The 19602-nt window shown below is 46.5% G+C and overlaps 1 protein-coding gene across 1 annotated transcript in view; it reads left to right on the top strand.

Moving 5' to 3' along the window:
* Positions 1–7356: 7356 nt before the first annotated feature.
* The window catches only part of DBNDD2 (dysbindin domain containing 2), a 29735-nt gene continuing 17489 nt past the window's right edge, over positions 7357–19602 (top strand). The window contains exon 1 of the mRNA XM_053394091.1: positions 7357–7640. Within this exon, the coding sequence (XP_053250066.1) occupies positions 7598–7640 (43 nt within the window). The 5' untranslated portion in view covers positions 7357–7597. The remainder of the gene's footprint in view (positions 7641–19602) is intronic.

Below are 19602 nucleotides of genomic sequence, written 5' to 3'. Positions count from 1 at the left end.
AAGGTGGTTAGATTGGTCTCAGCTAGGGCCAGGGCCTTTTCAGTATTGGCCCCAACTTGGTGGAAGGTTCTGTCACAAGAGACTAGGGCCCTGAGGGACTTGACATCTTTCCGCAGGGCCTGCAAGACAGAGCTGTTCCACCTGGCCTTTGGTTTGGACTCAGTCTGACCCTTATGTTTCCCTGCCCTTATGGTTTTGATCTATGGGCTATTATTTAAAATGAGTCTGCATTTTAAATTGTACTTTTAACCTGTATTTTAAATTGGTTTCTCTCCCCCCCCCCATTATGTTTTATTGTAATATTACTGGTGTTAGCCGCCCTGAGCCTGGCTCTGGCCAGAGAGGGCAGGGTATAAATAAAATCTTCTTCTTCTTCTTCTTCTTCCTCCTCCTCCTCCTCCTCTTCTTCTTCTTCTTCTTCTTCTTCTTCTTCTTCTTCTTCTTCTTCCCAATGCATTTTGCGGCCTGAGGCAAAGGACAAGATGGTGCCCCAAACATTCCATGTACAGAAGCTGACTGGGCTGGAAGCTGACTCTTGCTTCAGCACTGGTGATGGGACAGTGTCCACCACTTGGGAGCAGCAGGCTAGCATAAGGGGCGCAGTGCCAGCTCCAACAGAGGGGGCTAAAGTGGAATGGCAGGGGGCTGCCACTGTTGCATTCCCACCTGAGTACCTACTGCCTGAGGCAGCCACCTCACTCTGCCTAATGATAGGGCCAGCCCTGGCAACTTCACAGGTGCAAGCAATGAATCCAGTCCTAAATTAGGGAGGCAGCCTAAAGGAACAGAGTCGTACATAAGAAGACAAGCAAGGAGGCACAGGAAACCCACAGGCAAGCAGATAGAAAAGAAATCTTAACCAGAGCTGGCAAAAGAGGCTGATATTATCAGGCACTCTCCAAGGCCCACACACCTCAGCAGGGAACACCCAGAGGACACCACCAGAACCAAGAAGGACAGCAGCACTGGTAGATAACAGTTGCCAGCATGTATTGAAGGAACAATGGGGGAATTTTAAATGCTTCTTAATACTAGTTGGGGCATAATACTAGTTCTGCTGTCTTTTTTATAACCCACAACTCACTCCCAGAGTCCCCAGGCCATGCTGCTGCTCCTTCTGCCATTGCTGCCCGCTTTCTCCCTTCTGGCCTAAGGCCAAACAGAACTACACACAGCCAGTGATTAACCCAGGACACAACATGTTGTTGCTCTTACTGAAGGAGAGACCTACAGGAGACCTGGAGGTTGTATAGCAGGACACAGAGTGACATAGGCCTTCAATTGTCACATGACTCTCTGGCTTAGGAAGGTCCTTGGTTTGCAGTTTCCTAGTTGACTTGTTTTGCCTGCAGCTCCCATCTCCTGATTAGCTATTCTGGCGGCCTAAAGACTAGGGAGCCAACGCCTGGATCTTAGTCTAAATTCTGTAGTGTGACAGTGATGTTTATATGTATGCCAACTAATATGGCAGAGAGGAGGGAGAAGGTGATCAGTGTGGAGCTAGAACACTGGCCAGCAGAAGAGTGCTATGAGCCCCTCCAAGATGCTGGCAGCTGAAGCCTTGACTGTGAACCCCAGTGGGGCAGCCAGGCGATTTTAGACTTTATGATTTACATAAAGTCCCTCTTTCGATGGGAATGTGTGTATAAAATGTGGTTATGCAGTCATGTTGCATTTTGGGAGGGAGCCCTGCTCATTCTACGCCCCTCTGCTCCAGAGCTTTGTTAGTTACTCATTCTTAAGCTGGTGGTGACACAGGTACTGGACAATAGGTACTGTGTATGAAAAGTATGCCAAATTCTTTCATTCTCAGATAGCGCTAAGATGAATAGGGAATGCTTTTATTTAGGGTGGGTTTTTTTAATATTGAAACAGTAATCTGAATGGACAATGACAATAAAAATGGATGTTGGTTTCTCAGTCGTTTTTAGTTTAATTTTCCAGTAATTGTTGCAGATTCAGGGGAGAAGGAGAGATTCCTTCCAAGGACATGGTGGAGGATCTGAGCACCCCACTTTCTGTTCCCTCCCTTGCTCCCCAATTCTCTCAGGCAGTATAGCTTTGCTTTGAGGGCACAGAAGGCTGTGGAGGAACATCAGCAGGGGTTTCTTGGCAACTGTAAATGCTCATCCTTCCACCCGCTTTGCCAATGAAAAGCCATAAATCCATACAGAAAACAGAAGTGGACATAATGGTCATGGGGCAGGCAGGCAGTGGGCAGCTTCATAACTCAGCAAAGAGTTCTGTACTGGGAAACTGCCACATAAGTCCTGGATCTGCTCCTTCTGAACTTCCGTATTAATTTGCAGCGTTCATTCCCACTGCCTTGCAAGTTTCATCTTGCTAATGTGCTTCATCTGAGCCCAAGCAGTTTCTACCATTCCAAGGCTGCTGGTGGTATACTTTTATGATTTTATGGTTTCCATTATTACACTGCACATTTCCTTCAAAGGATGGCATATGTTTTTTTCTCTCCTCCCCCCCCCCACCCCATTTTATCGTCAAAACTCCCTTGGCAGTTTATGCTAAGAAACAGCGACAGTTTACAGTGACTGGCCCAAGGCTTTATAGCCAACAAGGAGTTTGTCAGTCCGAGTCTGACATTCTAAGCCAGGCTTCTTCAACCTCGGCCCTCCAGATGTTTTTGGCCTACAACTCCCATGATCCCTAGCTAGCAGGACCAGTGGTCAGGGATGATGGGAATTGTAGTTTCAAAACATCTGGACGGCCGAGGTTGAGGAAGCCTGTTCTAACCACTACAATGCAGCGGCTCTTAATAGCTTTGATCATTAAAGTACTAAACAGCCTGGTACTGGGATTTCCAAAGGAAAACCTTCCTTCATATCAGCCTGCTTGTGCATTCAGATCATCAGCTAAGGCTCTGTTTGGACTGCTCCATCCTTTGGGGATTGGGTGGGCTGTAAGTGGTTATCAGGGGCAGAGCTTTCTCAATGGGGGTACCCTGACCATACAACATCTCCCTTCCACACATGTTCACTTGATTGCTGCAATTGTATGCTGCATATTTAATTGTGAGCTATTTGATTGATGGTAGTAATGCTGGTGCTGAAGGTGTGACTTTTTACTTGTGGGTTTTTATTTGGTTTCTAGATGCAATATACTGTAATTTATTTGTTGTTCTATTGTCTTGGAGGTCACAAACAGAATGGAGGGGCATACATTTCTTAAACAAATGAATAAATGAAACTGTATGCATCTTCTCCCACCCCTTCCTAAAAAGTAATCTCATCAAAGAGGAGTAGAAACATTTTCACTGAGTTTCATATAGCTCTGGGCTTGATTGCACTAAATTGCTGTGCTGTGTTTTATTTTATTTTGAAGATTAATTCCCTGCCTTACAATCAAATTGTCTGCATGGTGGCTTACAGTCTGCAATAATACAACAAACAAACAAATAAAACCCAGACATCTACCCATAAACCTCTGGCTGAGGGATGGAGTTCAGACTGTCAGAGTGTTCTTCCCTTTGATTCTGTGGTTTCCCCAGATCAAATCAGTTTCAAATCCCATCTGAGCCATCGTTCACTAAGCAGTGCTAGGAAAGCTGCTCTTTCTCAGCCTCTCATATGCAATGTGGAAATTATGATTCTGGCCTATGTTGAAGGGTTGTTGTGGTGGTATTTATATGTGCGAAAGCTGCCCCAGGCCGTTTGATCATTGAAAAAAAAAACAGTTCTCTTTTTCTCTCATAGAAAAGACTGCACCAGAGTTTAAAACATAACACATTGCTTTACTTGGTATACGAAAACATATCTACATGTATTCATATATATATATGAGGCTGGCAAACATATGAGACTTTACAGGCTTATTCTGAGGCACATGGCAGCATAAAACAAACTTGAAGTCTGAAGTAGTACAGTCCATTCTACCACTTCATTTTATTTATTTTATTTATTTTGGGATGCGGAAAGGAAGCTTTGGGTTTCCTGCTTACAAGCCACTAATCATCATGTGGTAAAGAAGGTTTCTCCTTTGCAGCAAAGGCTGCTATATGTAGGAAAAAGTATATGTAGGCAGTATTGCTGCAAATTGCCCTGGAAATCTGAAAACACAAGAAATGCATTCTGATACAAGTTTGTAATGTTTTGTATTACATAAGTGTGTTATTTTAAGAAGATCGTTGCACACCACCCCAATCTCTGAGTGGTGCGAAATTCCAGGGATCGTGTTTCCTTTGGAATGAAGTACAGAAGAGACTGTGGTGTCTTTATGAGACATAGTTTATTTAGACATCTATTTATTTACCTGAGCCTACGATGAAGGGCTTTATGACATTAACACCCCAAGACGGTCTTGCTTCTGCCATAGCCCTAGCCTTGGATTCAAGCAGAAATCAGGCATGGCTCTGTCTCCCAGTTGTCCAGCCTGCAGCCTTGCTTCTTTCTAGCTTCTAGCTCACCTAACTCAACTCTCCACCCTTGCCTTTGTCTTTCTAACTACCAGACAGTTGAGGGAAGGGGGAGTCCACCCATTTGTACTCTGGCACAGAGCCATGTCCTTTGTTACCTTAATGACCCGTACTGGGGCCATGACCTCACCAGGAAGCTAGGCTGGCTATTCCAGGAATCGAATCTTTGCTTAGATTTTAACACTTGCTGGATCCAGGAATTAGAAGTGTCTTGGCATACAGCCTACCACCTCCCCCAATTTTGTGTTATTTCACACATTAAAGCAGCCATTTTGTGTTATGCCACAAGCTCATGGCCGCCATTTTGTGACCTGTCAGCATCCATGTCACTTTCTAAATTTGCCCGCTGGCCTGTAAAGGTTTGCTACCCCTGATCTAGAGATTATCGGTAGTGGCTATTGTTATAACCCACACCAACACCCAATGCTGCTGGGAGAATGGCAGTGCCTGTCTTCATCTTGCCATTTCTGGAAAAACAAGAATGGAAAGATGTTAACTTGACTGTGATCAGCTGGGAATGCGAAGCAGCAAGTCTCTGGGATGCAGGCATGGCTAGGATAGAGTGCACCTGCCTGAAAGTCCTGCACTGCCTGTCCAACAAAGCAGGAGCAAATCAAAGAGAGAAGTGGATTCCTTACATCCAAATTTTTAGATTTCCTTGTAAATCTAAAAAAATGTATGGTAGTTAGCCAGATGTTTGGGGGTTTTTTGGCCACAGGCGAAGCCTCCAGGGGGGTGCCATTGAGGCTCCCAGTCTCTCTGTGTGTGTACACAAATCCTCATGGGGGGGAGTGTCAAATAGGGTCTTTGACCCAGGTGAAATAAAGTCTAGTTTTGCCCCTGCAAAGAAGGTAGGGGTTCCCCTACCTCCATATTAGGCTGCTGAAATGGAGAAAGCTTAACAGAAAACCAGGAATGGATTTCGGTGTAAAAAGATTGTTCTGGTATTATAACAAATGCCTGGGCTCTTTGTGTGTGTGTGTGTGTGTGTGTGTGTGTGTGTGTGTGCACGCGTGTGTGCGTGCATACTCAGAGAAAACCTTAAATTTAACTGCATACCGCCCCCTGCCCCCCATTTTTAATTGAGGGACCTTGCTTGTGGTCTATTGAAAAACTAACACAATTTCAAGGAAGCGTGAATTGTGTATACCCCTGTACAATACCATGCTGGTTCTCCATAACTTTGAGGGGATGGAGTTCAGGATTGGGCCGCAAGGCACAGATCCCAAACAGGGATAAGTACATAAGAAGAGCTCTGCCATGTCAACGGCCCACCGAGCCTAGAATCCTGTTTCCCTCAGTGGCCAATCAAATGCCTCTTGGTAGCCTACCAGTGGCTCACAGAGGCAGCAGCCCTCTCAGGCTGTTGTCCCCCACCCCAGCGACTGGCATTCAGCGGCTTAATGCGCTCAAAAAAGGGAGCCCATATAATAGTCATAATCACTAATACCAATTGAAAGGCTTACAGTCCATTAATGTGTCTGATCTGCTTTGAAAGTGATCAAAGCTGGTGGCCATAAGCACATATTGTGGTGCAGAATCCTGTAAATTAGGCATGGTGGGAAGAACTTCTTCAGACCAGTCAATAATATGACTGAGGTGGTTTGTAACAAATGTAGCTTAGGAATAGGATTTCTAGAACAGGTAGGAAAGACACAAAATAGGCGATTATGTAAAAATGGACTCCCAAGGCTATTAGCTGCTTAGAACCATCACGTATCTATCATCACATGCCCCATGTGTTTTAAGAAGCACTAAGCATTTTTTACCGATATCATCCTCAGGCAAGAGGACAGACCTTGGTTTTCCACTTACAATGTGGCGCCTGCCCTACATGCTCGAATTCCCTCTGCAATGGGGTGTGAAGGTAGAAAGTGAATACCTCCCCTCTCCCCCGCGGTCACCCAATAAATGTGAGACAGCCTAAATCATAACTCATGTGTGCTGCTAGGTCATTGAAAGACTGTGCAAAACAGCCCCGTGATGCAAATTTGCATAACGTGCATATCTCAATTTATATGTACAGGTGCAAATTTAGGCTGACTTTCAGAGGGAAAGCTGTCCTGTTAAGCAAAAGGTTTGTGTGTGTGTGTCTTAAAATGTAATTTGAACAAGGGGCATAGCAAGGTATTGTGGCAGAGATGGGGAAACATGTCGTTTTCTCATCAGCCCCAGCCAGTATGGCCAATTCTCAGGGATATTGGGAGTTGCAGACCAGCAAAATCTTGAGGGCCACAGGTTCCCTGTCCATAAACTGTGGTATACCTAGGAATAGTGTGAAGCAATGCTATTCACTCATAGGCGCAGGGTGAAGGCTCACATTGGAAGCTGCATTGCACTGAGTCAGACCGCTGGGCCGTCTAGCTTAGTACTGTCTACACTGGCTGGCAGCAGCTCTCCAGGATTCCACTCGTGGATCTTTCTCAGTTCCTCCTTTAGATGCAGGAGATGGAACCTGAAGCCTTCTGCATGCAAAGCAAATACTCTACCCTGAGCGACCGCCCTTGCAAAGAGCATCATGCTGGCAGAACCACAACTTCGGTTTGCCGGGGTGGGCATTGTCGTCAGGCACTGACAGTTAATAGACACCTCCACTAAGACCCCAATTCTCTAATGGCTCCTGTTTCTCCCCCATCGGTTCCTGCTCTTGCGTGAATCGTGGTTTCCCTTTCGCTGCTGCCTTTCTGCTGCCGCGGAGCCGAGCCTTTTCAAGTCGCAGGGAGTGGGTGCTCTGATGTTCTTAGGGGATTTCTGCGGCAGACTCAGCCGCCAGCAGCGAAACCAAAACACCCACCTCCTCCTCCTCCCTGCCTCTTTCCCCTCGTTTCTGATCTTGGCAATGGTACAGGCAACGTAGGGAGGTGGGGGAAAGCCCCTTTGAGAGCTGCGCCTCCCCCCCCCCCTCGCTGATAAACCACTTGGTACGCTCTGCCTGAAGTCCCAGCCAGCCCTTCCCAAGCCAGAGCTGGAAGCGAGACAGGCAGGCAGCGTGAGTTCCTCTGGCGGCCGGAGCAGCCCCTGAGTTGGACCACTCCTTGGGAAGATGAGAAGACTGCTGGGAGCTGCGGAAGGACCTCGCCTCTGACCTGCTGCGAGGGGCGGTTCAGGGGGATCCCCGGGACAGAGGCTGATTCACTGCTTGGGCTGTCATCCTCTCTGAAGGCGATGTCAGGACCTGAAGCTCACAGCCACGGCAGGAGGCTGCCCTGTAAGTCTGGGATTTGCTGAGGGAGGGGGGGCAGGAGCTGGTGGATGCATGCGGAGAAAGATGGGACGGGGTGGGGGTGGGAGGGAAGGCGAAGCAGCGCCGCTCTTGCCTTCCCATCCCAAACTTTTATCAGGCGTTTCTGTGAAATGGGCTGAAGCTCTTCCGCGCTGCCGTTGTCTGAGCTGAGAGGCAAGGCACAGGCGCTTGTCAGGCGCAGCGAGGGAGGCGTCGGGCATCATTCTACCCGTCTCTGCGAATTGTTCCAGGCTATAGATATGCAGGGTTGAACAGTGGCAGCCCATGGCTCAGTGGCCAGTTAGAAGCGCTTCTCTCCTGGTACACTGAAAGCAAAACAAGGGGGTTTGAACCCCGAGAAGAGAAGCTCGCTGGACAAACCCATACCCCCCCCCCACGGCTTTGCTGTTGGAAACGCCGGCTCCTCAGCTTGGAGATAGATGTCAATTCTGTAGGGCTGCTCTGGGCACAGCTCAGAGGAATGACACCTCTTTGTAATGATCAACAGCTGGGAGCCATCCTAGCCATTGTCTTGTAATTGTAGTCACCCATTAGTATTGTATATCATGCAAACAGCAGCCCACGGCATTCCTTTCACAAGTTGAGCTGACAAGCGTGCCTGCGGTTGTTGTCTCTCTCATTTCACACACACATACACAATCTTGTGGCTTTCACCTTCTGAGCAGACCACTTGTCAACCTTGGCCTTCTGTCCCTTCCTCGTTAGCATTCTGAAAATACACCTTGGCAGAGCCTCCCCTGCAAGCCTTGAAGGAGCCAGTGTTTGCTTGCGCTGTATTTATGGATAAAATGGATGCATTTGGTCATTTCTTGGCAATCATTCTCTCTCTCTCTCTCTTTCTCATGTTCCCACTAGATGAACAGGTTTTGTTCCAGGAAGGGAGAAATTGTAGCTCTGATAGGCAGGGGGAGCATAGGTTTATATTTGGGTCTGCAAGCCACGAACTGTAGATCCCTCTCACCACTAGGGCTTACTGTTACCACCGTGGGGAACGGGACATGGAACTAGATGGGTTCTTGATCTGATCCAGCAGGGTCTTCTTATTTGTCCCCTTCACTTCATTTGGTTTTGTTTTAAATATTCTTACTCATCCTTGGGGGGACGGCGGTTTAGGAAGCCCAAACTATATGCTCCTAAGCATGCTGATTTGCAAGGTTCCTGTGGTGGTGGTGGTGGTGGGGCATGCTTCCAAGTGAATGCTTGCATTATAACCAAATCACGCACCCCCAATAGCCCTCTTAAAAACAACACCTAAGGAGGCCAAAGGTAAGGGCTTAGGGCATGCACCCTGCTGTAATATGACTGAGCATTCCTCTAGAGGTCATAATCCCTCTGGGCCCCACATGCCCATCAGCATTTTTCTTTAGTGAACACGAGAGCTCCTCTGGATCTGTGCAGGGCATACCTAGTCCAATTTCTGCTGCCCACAGCGGGATTTTCCAATGGGAAATCCACAGGCAAGCCGTGAGCACAACAGTGGCATTGGACTGTTGTTTGTCAGCACTGGCATTCTGTATTCATGTTCCCTCTGATTTCCAGCCTATATCCATCATGACACAATGACTGCTATCCTCCATGCATGTTAAGCTGTAAAGAACGTGCCACAGCCACCCCCAACATGGTGCTTTATGTGTCTTGGACTATAGCTCCCATCAGCCCCAGGCAGCCCAGGCTGGAGGTGATGGGATGTGCTATCCAAAGCATCCAGAGGGCACCTCGTTGGGGAAAGCTGCTCCAGCAGCTGTTGCCTGGGTACCGATTCCATTGCTTATTATAATAATAAGATGTTTGCCACCCCCGTGAAAAGATGCCAGGTGGGCTGCATCCTTCCTCATTTGCCCCGCTTGACACTTTCCCTTGTGAACTACGTCACCCGCCATCCCCACAGCCCACTCGCCAGTTCTGACATAGTCGCATGACTCCCCCACACACCTCGCGTTGCGCGCTGCCAGCTTCCTTTGCCACGCAGTGCCCATCTTCACGTCATTTCATGCACAGGCAAGCTCAGCACTCTGCCGCCTCCCCGTGTATCCCTGCACATAGAGTACATTCTGCTGCTCCATCAGATTTTTTACAAAATAGGAGAAGAGACTGCAGATTAAATGCAATGACGTATTTAACATCGCACTGAGTGACGGTGCTGCTGGAATTATTTTTTGGTGTGCGCTTGTGTATATGCACAGCCATCGTTTGTCAGCAGGGCTGATGTTTTTCTGAGATGGGTTATCGGGCATCTCTTCTGGTCCAGGCTGAAGGCCTATTCCTTGAAGGATAGGCTACAAAGAGCCGTAACATTGACGCTGAGGGATCTACTGCTTATGTCGTTCCTGGAGAACCGTAGCTGAGTAAGAGAGGTTGCGGACTTCCTAAACAGTCTTCTGCTTCATGGGGATGAGGAGAAGGGGAACTTGGGAACAGCGCAGAGATAAGAGTATTTGAAGATGAGTTGGCCTGAAACCAGAGGCCCAGCCAGAATCCATCAAAGGCTCTTGTACAAACGCTCCACCCAGCCTTCCTCTGGGTTATGATACTGCAGCAAAAGCATAAAATAATCCAAACCACTGTGGGAAGAATTGTAGGAGGGAGGAGGGAGGGAAGGCAATTGAGGCAGCGGCTTTTGGCACAGATAGACAGAGGGCTGAGAGGAAGAGAATGGGGGCGAGGAGGTGGCAACCCATGACTTTTCTCTCTGTCACAAATTCATAATAAAAAGCTAGACCAACCAATCCCCAAATCCCTCGAGTCTCAAAGCTAAAAATATCCCCACAGATCCCTCTCCAGCAGAGAATACATCATAAGACCCTGCTATTTACAGGGCCAGGAGTTGCTTTATATAGAACGACGAGTAGGATAAAACCATGAGAGCATTAGAGGGGATGACGGGAGGACAAGAGGCTCTCCAAGCACCAAGGACAACAAACTGTGACAGCTTCTCCATAATTCCTTATCCAGACTGAATGAAGTCATCATCACCACCATCATTTCCACCTAAGTTCAACCTAATTGCTGTTTACCTTCCCTGAACAGTTTGTAAAGGATACTTTGGGGCTTGGCTACTGAGCAAAAGAAGGTTTCGAATGAGTTCCCCTGTGGGAGAGATTTCCTGAATCTTGCGGTTCTCTTGAAAGGTCTCACACAGGCCATAGGAACAGCCTTAATGCGGATTAAACCACTAGCCCAAATACAGTCTATAGGGAAAGAATGGTGTCTGAACTTAAACTTGGATGGAAGCCACACCCTTTGGTGAGAAAAACCTTCATGTTAAACCCAAGCACAAGTGGTTATGTGCAACGAGGGCAAGGCATTCTGCATATGCTCAGAGGAACTGCCCTCTCCAGCTGCTCTACAAATGCAGAACCAAACAGACCCCAGTGATGCATAAACTCATGAACTGTTGGTGAAAATAACTACTGCAGTTGAGCAGCTTGAATAAACCTGGCTGGAGCAATATAGGATGCTCCTCTAGATGACACTTGATACATAGTTTATGGAATATATTGTAGTATATTTTTGTGGAATATTCATGGCTGTGTGTGTTCTGTAATCATAATTTATGAGTGTCAAATCTGGTATGGAATGCAGAATTTACCAAATTCAAAGCAGCCCAGTTTCCTTTTTATTTTTAAAACAAGCTTCTAGCTCCTTAGGTTTCAAATATAAACTTGAAAGTGCTTGTGCAATGCCTTGGGGGATCTCAGAAGCCTGAAGTGGATGTGAGCAAGATGCTGGTACAGCTCTTTGCAATTGTCTTTTGACCAGCAAAAGAAGAATAAATCATGCAAAATAAATGTGCACAATTTATATATTACATGCGCTTCTTGGTCCAGCTGCTGATGAAACCAGTTGTTTGGCAGAACTACACAGAATATCCCTTTCATGTTCCTGGAAGACAGAGATTTATTTATTTTTAAAGACATCTTTATTGAAAGTTAGAAAACATGGTACCATGCACTAAACATGGTAAGTAAAAGAGAGTAAAAGATGAAGAGAAACAGCAAAGCAAGTGGGGGTGGGGAAAGAAAACCAAAACTGTATATTTTACAAAGTTTTTATTGTAATTCACCAGATCTTAACCCTCTACAGTATTTGTAAGAATGGATTCCAAATATCATTGAATTTGTCCATGGCAAGTCTGTGATAATATGCAAGTTGTTAATATGTTGTGAGTTTGTTTAAGTCTTCAATACAAATGTAGAAGGGAGCTGCATTTTTATTTTTCCAGTTCATCAATATGAGTCTTTTTGCTGTGGTGAGAGTCCACTCATATTGTCCTTTTGTAAGGTTCCACGTGCTGGATATATAATTCAAAAGGATATTTTACACTATAAATGTAAGATTATTCTGTACAGTTCTGTTGATAGTTTCAGTTACCTTCTGCCAAAAATATTTCAATATAGGACAATGAAAAAAAATGTTTTAGAGAAGACAGAGATCTTAAACTCTGAGCATTAGTGTAGTGGAAGCGCTAAGCATGTAAGCTGAAAAACCCAGATTTCACTTCAGCCATGAACTCAAAAGGTGGGTTCTTTAAGCAAGTCACCACTGCTGATCTTCACTTTCCATCTGCAATATGAGAATAACAGTGCTAATCTATTTGCATAGTTGTTGTAAAGATTAATTTATGCAAGGTCCTTTAAATACCTGAAGTGCAGCAATGCATGGTTACTAGATCCACTATTGCAGTCTCATGAGGTGCAACCTGGCCAGGATATTTCTGATGCTGTTAATTTACATTGGTGCCAGTGGCTTCCTCCCTGCAAAGAAAATCTCAGCTGCAGATGATAATTTTTTATCAGAACTGCAGCAAGGGATAGAAGGGTTACATTTCTACCATGCCTTCTGCCACCCCCATAATTACCAGCTCTCGGCTGATGCTATTTGCATTTTTAAAATCCTGCTTGCTAAATTGACATCTTTGGAATGCGTGTCCGCTGTCAGAAGGAGGGAATATTTTTCAAAGGTGTGTTGTAAATGTGTTAAAACCAGATCATATGTGAGCATACAGCTCTCCGGGGACCAGGAGGAAGAAAGAAGTAGGAAGAAAAGTTGTTCAGGTAGTCCTTATTTGCAAAATGAGACGGGTAGGGCTCAAATATAATTTAGAAGCTGTTGCCTTTAATCTGCAAATATTTACCTTTCTCAATCCTAGATATGCAAAGGCTGGCTGGTAGGCATTTTGTACATGCTCAGACGCTGTGGGCAGGTGCTGTATAGAAAACATTCTGGCAAATTGTATGGCAGCTATGAGTGCTGTTTTTGAACCAGAGTCTGGGGTTTGAACCCTGGTTCAGTTTTAACCCTGCATGAAGGGGAAAGGTCCCCTACACTAGTTCCTTTTGGTTTTTGAACCTTCCTATCTGAACATTTTCCATTTGTCTTCCATGCTTGAACCACGAGATCTAGAAACTTGAGGAAGCAAAATTCTGCACCATGTGTGTTGACTGTGAACAATTATGAGCATAATAAAAAAAAGAAGGGCAAAGGGTTGCGATGGCAACCGTAATGGAGTCTGGGAAAACAGTCTCTTTCTCACACATGCAAGCATTTTGTTTTATATTGTGGCCGGGTGGGCAGCCCATGAACCTTGGGTTAGAAATCCAAATGTGGTTTGCATTTCCCATCCCAACTCCAGAATCTGTGGTCTTCGTTGGACCCAAAGAGTTACACCGCTGTTCTTCCAATCTTGCAAATGTGGTTGTGGCTGTTCCTTAGGCCCCAGCTCTATTCCGAGTTATTTGCCCTTTTAAGCAGTTGGGAGCTTTTCGTGGATATTAAAGAGCCTGGAAATGAAGAAAAGCCTCCCCCCCATCTTCTGTTGGATTTATGCCTACATTAACAATCCTCCCCCTCCATCCCATTCTTTCATTTGCATTGCCTGATGCATAGAGGGCGTTTTGTATTCAGAATCCAGCAGGACAAGGGATAATGACAAATGCCACCACTCCCAGCAGAAATGCAACCAGACAATCCTGCCAACTCTCTTGGCCAAAACAGGGCATTGCCTGCATTCTCCAGAACTCTTGGATCCACCCCATCCTCTGTTCCCAATACTTCCATGTAGACTCTATCCACTGTCTGGCAGCATCTCCTACAGCCATTGCTTTCTGAGACGACATAGCAAAGGTTTCAATGTAAGTTCTGTGCTTTTCATTATTTAGCCACAATAACCATCTAGTGCCTCCTTCTTCAGAAGGAGTCGGCCACTAAATACCAGGTATCGGGGAAAACAGCATGGGAGGGCTGTTGATTTCATCCCTGCTGCCTGTAGGCTTTCAGTTGATGTCTGGTTGGCCTCTGTAGGAAACAGGATTCTGGACTAGATCTGAATGTTTCATCTGATCCAGCAGGGCACTTAGAACCATAGAGTTGGAAGGTATCTCAAGCCTCACCTAGTCCGACCCCCAGCAATGCAGGAATCTCAGCTAAAGCATCCAAGACAAATGACCATCCAACCTCTGCTTAAAAATCTCCAGTGAAGGAGAGCCCACAGCCTACTGAGGGAGACCGTTCCACAGTCAAATAGCTCTTGCTGTCAGAATGTTCTTCCTGAGGTTTAGTCGGAATCTCTTTTCTTGTAACTTGAAGCCATTAGTTTGAATCCTATCCTCCAGAGCAGGAGAAAAGAAGCTTGCTCCATCTTCCATGTGACAGCCCTTTAAATATTGTAAGATGGCTGTGATATCTCCACTCAGTCTCCTCTTTTCCAGGCTAAACATACCCATCTCCTCATAAGGCTTGGTTTCCAGACCCTTGATCATCTTGGTCGCCCTCCTCTGCACACGTTCCAGATTGTCTATATCCTTCTTAAATTGTGGTGCTCAGAACTGGGCTTGCTGTACTCTTATCTGCACGTAGCACTTTTAAAAACGCAGAGCACTTTCTAAGACCAAGTAGAATTGCTGTTTCTCTTTTAAGGTATTTAAAGTGCCTTACATTATCCGAGTTATTCTGACAGCCTGTAGCAGCTCATGGCTTGACTGAGATTTGAACCAAAGTGACTCCTAATTCATGTTCTTAACCCCCTGTGGTACGCCAGCTTCCTTTGCAATCTCTTATCTTGCACATCCTCATGTCATTCCTGGTAGGTCACTCTTATTTCCACTTTACAGGTGGGAAGCCAGGAGATAAGCAACTTGCACAACATGCCCAAGCAAATCCATGTCTAAAACGGGACTTGAGTCCTCAAGTTCAGCTCCAGCTCTCCTTCCAGTGGAGTTCTCAGGCTGAAATGCTGTCTGCGGGCCACAGTTATTAACTCAAAATAGCCAGGGATTCCATATGCCAGGGTATTTCAAAATGGGAAGCACACCATGTAGGGGAAAGAGGAAACCATTTCGGACATCTCTTTAGTAATAGGCAGGCAAACATTCAGGGCATTGGCAGGAGTGGACTTTGGTAAGGCCAAAATTTGGCGCCCCAAAATAGATCTTCTCATTTTTTCACCCCCTCAGCTTGGTGCCCTGTGCTGGGAAACCACCCTCAATCCAGTGCTGATTTGGGAGGTGGGCAAGTATGTGGGTCAGCGCCCCATTAGGGTTACTGAAATTAGAGGTCAGTTCCCAAACACTGGAGTTGGGAGGGGGCACAGAAGAGAGACCAGTGCAGCGCAGTGAATTGTAAGAGTTAGAAGCAACCACAGATATAATATTATTTCAACCACCTGCTGATGCAGGAAATCCACTACAGTAACTTCATCCTTTATTGTGGGACCGACCCTACCATTAGGCAGAGTGAGAAGGCTGCCTCCGGTAGTGTATGCTGTATGTGTGTGGATATGTGGCAAGGTTTCATTGCCTGCCTTGGGCCTTCTAAGGTAATCCACTGCCCAAGATACTATGGACAGCACTGTCCTGTTACCAGTTTTAAAGTAAGTTCTGTCTGCCAATCCACTCAGCTTCTCTCTACGGAATGGGAGGGGACACCAACTTGCTCTTTGCCTCGGGGAGCAAACTGTCTTGAGCTGGTCCAACCCAATAGAAGGCCTTCCAGCCTCTTCTTAAGTGGTTACTGTGTTGAATTAGGATCAGGAAGAACTGGACCAGTAAATCCCTAACATCCATGGAGCTCACAGGGTGACCCTGGGCTAGGCACCATCCCCACAAAGCTGCTGTGAAGATGAAAACACAGTGAATACCATGTACACCACCCCGAGATCCCAAGATCAGGAGTGAGGAAGCTCCAGTCCAGGGCCGAAATGCGGCCTTCTAGACCTCTTTGTGGCTCTTTGGAACTCTCCTCAGGCCACACCCTTGACTGGCGCTGCTTTGTACCCCAAGCATTTTTGCCAGGCTGGAACGTGTCTCTGAAGTCTGATAAAACTTACTGCTTGCCCAGATGAAGAATAAGGGAGCACTTGAGTGGATGTAGAAACTAGCCTGTAAAATTTCCTTTGGTTGCTCCACTCATTCTCATCTCTGGCTCCATCCACCACTGGCAGGTGGCCCTCAAAAGCTTGCCCAGGAGGGAATGTGGCCCTTGCTCTGAAAAAGTTTCCAACTCCTGCCCGAGAGAAAGAGAGCACTAAAAATGCAATCTTGTAAATAATAATATGATCTGTGTGGCACCGAGGAGGAAGACATGGCAGGAGGCTTCCTTCCTTTGATTTATTAAAAGAATTGCCGTTTTATAGCCCACCTTCCTATGATTCAGGCATCCAAGGTGGCTTTCTCCTCTTGTTCCCTTGAGAACATGTGAAGCCACTGATGGCGCGGCCAACCCACCTGCTTCCAACTTCTTCCCGTTTGCCAAAAATCTTCCCTGCGTGTACACTGAATAGAGGAATTAGGAGGGACAACCTCAGGTCTCTTTTCCCCTTCCCTTCGGTCCCCACACTTGCATTCAGGCTCCGTCTTCGTCGTGTAATGAATGAACCATGAGAGCCGGAAGGATTAAGCAGCGGTGGGGAGCCCTGCTGCCCATTTGATGGTCTCGGTGGCAGCCGGGTTGGGAGGTTGGCGTTTCGGGGACAGGGATGGCGGGGGGAGTGGGGCTGCATTCTCCCAGCTGTGAATGCCCTCAGGCCCCCATTGGCTAGTTGCCATGGGAAAGAGACCCCAGCAGCAGGGGCAGGTATTTCTCTTTCCCCTCCCCTCCTTAAAGACAGCTTGTAGCACACAGGGGCAGCATTGTGTGTGGATGCCTAACAGTCTTGGCGAACATGCCATCCCAGTGAGGCAATCTCAGCAGTGTGTGTGAGATTGTGAGAACATCAGTCACAGGGGAAAAGGGAGAATGGTACGTTCTCTTCTCTTCTGCTCCTGTCTTAGCCTGCTTGCACACCATCTATTTAAAGCACATTCCCCCTGCCCAGCAAGAATCCTGGGAACTGTAGTTTCCCCTATCGCAGAGCTATATTTTCCAGCCTCTTTAGCCAATGACGGTTCCCAGTATTCTTTGGTGGGGTATACTTTAAATGTGCAGTGTGTACGCAGCCTTAGCAAATAAGAAGGAAAAGTGTGCATACAGACCTCTTTCCTCCCATCCATAAATGGACAGAATAGTAAACATCACCAGATAAAAGGAGGAAGGGAAGTGGTGAAGAAGACACTGTCTCTGACCCTCCCTGTAGTCATGGGGCGGTCAGGACCCATCACCAGCTGCTCATCTCGCCCGCTGGCTATCTGTGTGAGTTACATAATGGCATTTCAGTGTTAGTGGCCGGCTGCCCAGATGGCTAATGAAATCTCATCAGGGAATTTATCAGCAGGTTTGTTAATTTACCCCGGGGAATCAATCCTGACACGTCTCTCCAATGCTAACATAAGACATTCTGTGTGAGCTCTGGCATGTACTGACACAGTACCCATCAGTCCCGTCTCTCTTTGTCTGGACGCCTGACCCTTTCGGTGGCCTGGCTTCCTGGCGCATTTCCTTGGTGTTTGTGTGTGTGTGTGTGCTAGGAACAAGGAAGAGGAGGAGCAGACACGGAGCAATGGGCCCGAATGCAATGTGAGCTGATACAGGATTGCACAATTGTGAAATAAGACCAGAGATTTAATTTCAGTTGCAGTAAGCCCACAACTTATGTGCATTAAATTGTGTGTGCATTGTGTGCATGACCGAAATATATAAAAAAATTAAAAGGGATAGAAAGGGAGTGGGGGTTCCTGGAAAAATGACTTTGGCAATCCCACCTGACATTGAACCCTTTGACCATACACAATTTTGGCTTTAGATGCAATCCCTGGAATGTTAACCCCTGTGTAATTTGCGGGTTTACTGTACTAGGGTGGATAGAGAAAAGTTTTTCTTCCTCTCTCATAACACTAGAAATTGAATGTTGGAAGATTCAGGACAGATGAAAAGGAAGTACCGTACTTAATCAAAGTTATTCTATGGAACTCACTTCCATAGAAGGCAGTGATGGACACTAATGGCTTTAAAAGAGGATTTGACAAATTCATGGAAGGCAAGGCTATTAGTGACTACTAGCTACAATGAATAAGTTCTGCCTCCACTGTCGGAGGGAATTGCTGGGAATGACATGTGGGCAGAGTGCTCTTGTTCTCCTGTCCATCTTGCACACTTGCCATAGGCATCTGGCTGGCCACTGTGAGATCAGGATACTGACCTAAATGGGCCATTGGCCTGATTAGCAGAGTTGTCTTATGTTCTTCTGTTGCCCCGTTGAAGCAGAAAACTTGAACATTGGCTGTATCAGAGTTCTGAGAACGGTGTTGCTGTTTTTGCTAATATTCTCAGCCAGAATTCAAGTCAACTGAATATGGTTCTTTGTCTGGAGTAAGACTGTGGATGCAAATGCTGCTACTTAAAGCAACGTGACCACATAGTGATGGCCACCAACTTGGATGTCTTTGAAAGAGGATTAGACACATTCCTGGAGGATAGGGCTGTCAGTGGCTACCAACCACGATGGCCATGCTGCACCTCCATGGCCAGAGAGTGGATACTTCTGAATACCGGTTGCTGAGAATTGCAAGTAGGGAGAATGCTCCTGCTTATTGGCTATCTACAGGCAATGGTTGGTCACTGGGAGAAAAGGATGCTGGGCTAAATGGACCTTTGGTGTGATCCATCATATATACACAAAGGTGCCTGGATACCCAGAAGGACACACACAGATAGCCTGCATAGGAGGGCTTAGAGAGGCCTTGAGGAGGGCTTAGAGAGGCCTTCAGTGGAGCCATTACTGTTGCTACTGACCATTACTGGTTCTCCTGCTGTTCCTAATCTGCACTGCCTTCCAAACAGGAGAGGACAAAGCGAATGGAGATTAGGAAGCTGCCTTATACTGAGCCAGACCATTGGCCGATCTAGCTCATATATGTTGCAATATTCAGCCTGTCTTGGTGCCGAATTTGGGTTACCATGGCTTGGAAGTTTTGATTTTTGTAGAGCAGAAGTCCAGTATTTGTCTCTTACTATGTTGGTTCGATCTGGGAACTTCGCAGGAGTTGCATTCTTGTGGGAAATGAATGCCGTCATCCCCCCCCCCCTTGTTGGAATGAAGTTTTGTAGCTTTGCATTAGAGAACACACAACAGGTGTCCTGACCGAGTCGATGGCTTTGTGTGAAATCCAACAACTTTGCCTCCAGCGTTTAGCCTTGGGAGGGCCTGTTATTAGAGCAGTCTCTCCCCACAAGCCCTTTTCATCACTCATTTGCGCTTGTTTTAATTGCTGGCTGCTTTCTGTGGGAAAACTCAGCTAAGCAGCTGACTGGTCTGGCCTGTTAGTAAAGGATTCCAGTTGTGATACAGCTGGGGCTTTGCTGGAATAAAAGGAAATGGCCCACCATGGTGGAAGAGGCATGTAGAAGCACCTCCTAGGCATGCTTACTTGGATATAAGAACATCCAAAACTTCTTTATTCAAGGTCAGACTGGAATTTTATCCCATTAATGTCAAGGGTGCTCCCCAGCCAAAGAAATGCACACAGGAGCTAGTTTACTCTTTATTGTCAAAACT

This window comes from Podarcis raffonei, chromosome 6, assembly GCF_027172205.1.
Source record: "Podarcis raffonei isolate rPodRaf1 chromosome 6, rPodRaf1.pri, whole genome shotgun sequence".
Taxonomy (NCBI): Eukaryota; Metazoa; Chordata; class Lepidosauria; order Squamata; family Lacertidae; genus Podarcis; species Podarcis raffonei.
This window is presented reverse-complemented; position numbering and strand designations above follow the sequence as displayed.